The sequence below is a fragment of the Pelodiscus sinensis genome, chromosome 1 (genome assembly GCF_052426305.1).
Source record: "Pelodiscus sinensis isolate ZL-2025 chromosome 1, ASM5242630v1, whole genome shotgun sequence".
In the NCBI taxonomy this organism is placed as follows: Eukaryota; Metazoa; Chordata; order Testudines; family Trionychidae; genus Pelodiscus; species Pelodiscus sinensis.
In genome coordinates, this window is record NC_143052.1 from 349,587,472 (window position 1) to 349,592,300 (window position 4,829).

The window sequence follows — 4,829 nt, forward strand, 5'->3', positions numbered from 1 at the left end:
GGCCACGTGTCCCGGGGCACGCCAAGGGACTGGAATGCCCTTGCACCCGGTGCCGGCATATGCCCTAGGGCCGGGGGCTGGGGCCGCCCGAGCGCCTTGCGCCCGGGGTCGAGGCCGCTCAAGTGCCTTGTGCCGTGGGCCCGGGGCTGGCGCTGCCGCCCGAGCCACGCGCCTGGGGCCGGCACCGGCACCGCTTGGGCGCCATGCGCCCAAGCGCCTGCATCTGCCCCGGGGCTGGGGCTGCCCAAGCGCCGTGCACCCGGTGCCGGTGCTTGTCGCACGCCTGGGGCTGGTGCCTCCCATGCGCCACGGTTGGGGCCAGCCCAGGTTTTCAGCGGGCGCACACAAATGCCCCGGCGGGCGCCATGGCGCCCACGGGCACCGTGTTGGGGACCACTGGCTCAGCAGGATGCTAATAGCAGGCTGTTGATATGGGTAACCAGAAATCTAAATACAGTAGTGAGCATTTTTAGAACAAAAACTCTTGGAAGGGCTCTAAACCTTCCTGATTTACATCCAAAATATGTCTAACTAGTGGGTGTCAAGGGGAAAGACCCTGGGGGTATGTTCACACTACAGTGCTATTTCGAATTAACTTAATTCGAAATAGTTAATTTGAATTAAGCTAATTAGAAATAACGCATCTATACACAAAAACTATTTTGAAATAGCGCATCCACACTGAGTGGACCCTGAACCGAAGTTAAGACTGGCCAGAAGCAGTGCCAGCAGGGCATCAGGTTAGGACTTAGTGTGTGGGGCTGCTGCCTCAGGCTAGCTGAGGGCTGTGCTTAAAGGGACCTGACCCCCACCCCGGACAGACAGTTCTCAGGGTTCCCCGCTTGCTTGTCTACCTCGATGAGGGACAGCAAAGCAGTCCTGGCTTGGAGTGCCCTGACAGGCTTCAATTTCTGAGATATAGGTGAGAGGATTATTCTAGGAGGGGTGGGTGAGATTTTGTGGCCTGCACTGTGCAGGGGGTCAGCCTAGATGATCATAATGGTCCCTTCTGACCTTAAAGTCTATGAGTCTATGAGTCTATGAGTGCCCGAACTCAGGATACCACAGCACTCGGCCACATGGAGCCAGAGCTTCCCCTGGGCATGCTGGTGCATATTGTGGGGTCGTTGCCATCAGCCCAGCTGCACTTGCTGCAGGCTGCCATCCGGAGGGGTCCATGGGGCGGCCGTCAGGATACAGGAGGCCCTGAGGAAGAGCGTCCACCCCTCAGAGCCCTCAGAGCCTCCCCAGTCCTCCCCACAGGAGGCTCGTGCCCCATTTCTCCCTCACGTCCTTCCACTTACCCCTCCCTAGCCCCCCTTCCTGATGTCAAATAAAAGACACGTATGTTCAAAAATAGAAACAGGGTTTATTGAACAAAACTGGGAGGGGGGATAAACTTCTGGTGAGACTGGGGAAAGGAGGTGGGAGAGGGGAAGAGAGAGGGGGGAAGAGGGGAGGGGGAAACCTGGGAGGAGGAAGCTGGAAGGGGGAAGCCAGGGGAAGAAGGGAGAGGAGAAGCTCAGGGCTCAGGGTTGGGGGTCTCGCCGGACCAACTTGACTTTCATGCTAATCTGCTCCTGGGTTCCCATGTGGCCTTTGGTAGCCAGGCTGGCAGCTATCCTGCCATAGACGTCCACCTTCCTCCGTCTAGTGTGGAGATCATGGACGTTGGGGGCATCCCCCCCCAAACCTGAATAAGGTCCATGATCTCCACCCTGGACCAGGAAGGCACCCACCTTTTCCATCCCCTGTCAGGCTCCTGGGAGCGGGCAGACTGCTCCTGGGGAGTGGTGGAGGGCTGGCTGCCAGTGGCTTGCTGGCTCATGTTTTGGGGCCACTGGGTCAGGGGCCCCGGTGGCCACTGCTGGCTCTGGGCTGGCAGGCTTGGAGCTGGCACAGGCACTGTGGCCAGGGTCTACCCCTTTAATGGCTGTGGGGTTGGGAGAGGAGATAAAGTTTTTCTGGTTGTGCCCAGAGTGGCCACCAGGGCTCCCTGGGAAAGGCTGGAGGCCCCCTATTTCAAATTAAGTGTCTACACAGCACTTAATTTGAAATAGCTATTTCAAATTTGGTGTTACTCCTCATAGAATGAGGTTTACCAAATTCGAAATAAGGACTCCACTATTTTGAATTTATTTTAAAATAGTGGTTTGCCTGTGTAGACTCTATTAAAGTTAATTTGAAATAACTGCTGTTATTTCCAGTTAACTTTGTAGTGTCGACATACCCTGGGAGCAGTTTATTCCATAGATGTCTATTTCACAGCTTCTTCTGCCTTCCTCTGAGGCATCTGGAACTCACCACTGGGCATTGGAATGGATGGGCTACTGGTCTGATGCAGTCTGGCAGTGCCTATCTTCCTATTGGTGGTGTAAAGCCAATAATATGGTTTTGCTGGTCTTTCTTGAGCTCCTGGGAGTCTGTGAGAGCAGACTGGTGTCTCATGAAATATCACCTAGACTCGTGTTCTTTTTCCTTTCAGGCAGGAAAGTTCAAAACACCTTGCACCTGCTCAGTACATTATGTCAGCTCTCAATGATACCAACTTCCAATTTTCAGTGCTCCTTCTCACCGGGATACCTGGGGAAGAAGATGTCTATCTCTGGATCTCTATCCCTTTCTGCTTAATGTATGTTATTTCGATAGTAGGCAATTCATTCATTGCGTTCGTTATAAAAAAAGACCCAAACCTCCATGAGCCCATGTACATTTTCCTTTCCATGTTGGCCATCACAGACATTGGCTTATCGATATCCACCATACCGACCATACTGGGCATTTTCTTATTTAACTTTAGGGAGATCAGTCTCCATGCCTGTTTTGCCCAGCTGTTCTTCCTCCATGCACTTCAGTGCATTGAATCCTCCGTGCTCCTGTTGATGGCCTTTGATCGCTTCATTGCGATCTGTATCCCACTGAGATACGCTTCCATCTTAACCCTGCCGAGAATAGCCAAGATGGGGCTGGTGTGTGTGGTAAGAGGGGTGGTCCTATTATTCCCACTTCCCATTCTCCTGAACCGGTTCCGATATTGTCGAGTCAACATACTCTCCCATTCCTACTGCCTGCACCAGGAGGTCATGAAGCTGGCTTGTGCGGACATCACAGACAACAGCGTCTATGGATTGTCCGTTGCTCTCTTCACAACGTGGTTGGATGCTCTGCTCATCTTCCTCTCTTACGTGATGATCCTCAAAACGGTGCTGAGTATCGCATCCCGTGTGGAGAGCCTCCGAGCTCTGAACACCTGCGTCTCCCACCTCTGTGCCGTCCTGCTCTTCTACATACCAGAGTTCAGCCTATCTCTGATACACAGATTCGGGAAGGACTCTTCTCACTTTCTTCAGATGCTCATGGGCTACATCTACCTGTTTGTCCCACCGCTGATGAATCCCATTGTGTACAGTGTAAAAAGCAAACACCTTCGTGCGAGGATCACTAGGATGTGTGCCAAGTGAAGGGCCAGTTTATCACCTAGCTCCAGAACCGGTTCACATGGGAGATGAAGACATTGGCCACGGCTGCCTATTCCATCCTGGAGCGGCTGATCTCCACTCTGTAGAGAGAGGTTCACATGGGCCCTCAGGTCTGGAGCAATTTGTGAGAGGGGTCAGTGTAGTGAAGGAGGATGGGGGAGGGGGACGGAGGGAGGGGAAGTAGAGAATAACACCAAGGTAGGCAGTAGCATTCACAAAATGTCTGTGTTTGTCGAGAGCGAGGGGACTGATGGAATTGGGCTAATGAAGAGATATATTGGTGGCTGCTTCCACCTCAGAATTCCTCTGTATAGCATCAATAAAGAGAAGGGAGGTGGCTGTTGTTTCTCATGACACTTGGCCTGTCATTGTTCAGTCTCTGCTTAAACATCCAGGGGCCATGAAAAAAGCTGCTGACCTGTTCTGCAGTCACAGTCCTGGCCTGGCATGAGCACTCTGGGTGCCGTGTGATCCTTGGGCCCTGCACCAGCAGTGGGCAAGAGGCACAGACACCCATCCTACCCCCATGCACTCAGCCAGGGGCTTGTGGCTGAGTCCTGTCAGAGACGTGATTAAGGCAGGAGACCTGGGAAAGGCTGGTCAGAAAACTCCTCCCTCCCTCTTAACCACTGCACACACACAGTGAGGGAGGGAGGGCAGGGCTGTGTGTGCGAGGGAGGGTCTGACACGCAGGCGTCCGGACAAGAGACTCAGCCCCAGATTTCTTATCCTTCCCCTCCGTTTGGGCCTCCCAAGGAACGCAAAGAGGTGGAAATGGTCCTCAGGTCTCTCACACAGCTCGCTCCTGTCCCAGCCTTACCCATTGAGTGTAGGGCGACCCCTTGTCACAGGCAGGAACCTCGTCACCTCTACAGCTGCCATATCTATTCCCCCATGACCCCGTCCCTACTACTCCCCTCTACCTGAGACTACATCCCCTCTGCAGGCCAGAAGCCAGACTGGGCCATGGTTCGAGATGACCACTGAGCTCAAGCCACTGTGAAGAGCCTCAGACCCCACCCCTGCCTGTGCCAGGGCAATGGGGGCCCAAGAGCAGCCCCCAGCCCCTGTCTCTGCACCCTAGGATGCTCAATCCAGGAAAGGTGCAATATTCTGGGGCTCCTCACAGTGGCCTTGGCTCCTGGGGACAGCTCTAACCATGGCTGAGCTTGGGCCTTGCCTGGGGGCAGAGCCTCAGGGGAAGGGAAGGATTAGGGGGCAGAGCCTCAGGGGAAGACATTGTGGGAGGCTATGGAGTGAAGGCGGAGGAAGGGGCCGTAGGGAAGCAGAAGCTGTGCTTTGTAGAAGAATGAATGACTCCAGTCCCACAAAGGGAGCTCTTGTTTTAAG

The 4,829-nt window shown here is 54.1% G+C and overlaps 1 protein-coding gene across 1 annotated transcript; it reads left to right on the top strand.

The window, feature by feature from the left end:
• The first annotated feature begins 2,525 nt into the window (after positions 1-2,525).
• Positions 2,526-3,461, top strand: LOC102463009 (olfactory receptor 51G2-like). Its single transcript, XM_006126575.2, has one exon. It carries the CDS (start codon positions 2,526-2,528, stop codon positions 3,459-3,461), a length of 936 nt encoding a protein of 311 aa, XP_006126637.1.
• The last annotated feature ends 1,368 nt before the right edge of the window (positions 3,462-4,829 follow it).

Coding starts and splice junctions, on each gene's coding strand:
- LOC102463009 (XM_006126575.2), top strand. CDS start 2,526: ATGTCAGCTCTCAATGATACCAACTTCCAATTTTCAGTGCTCCTTCTC.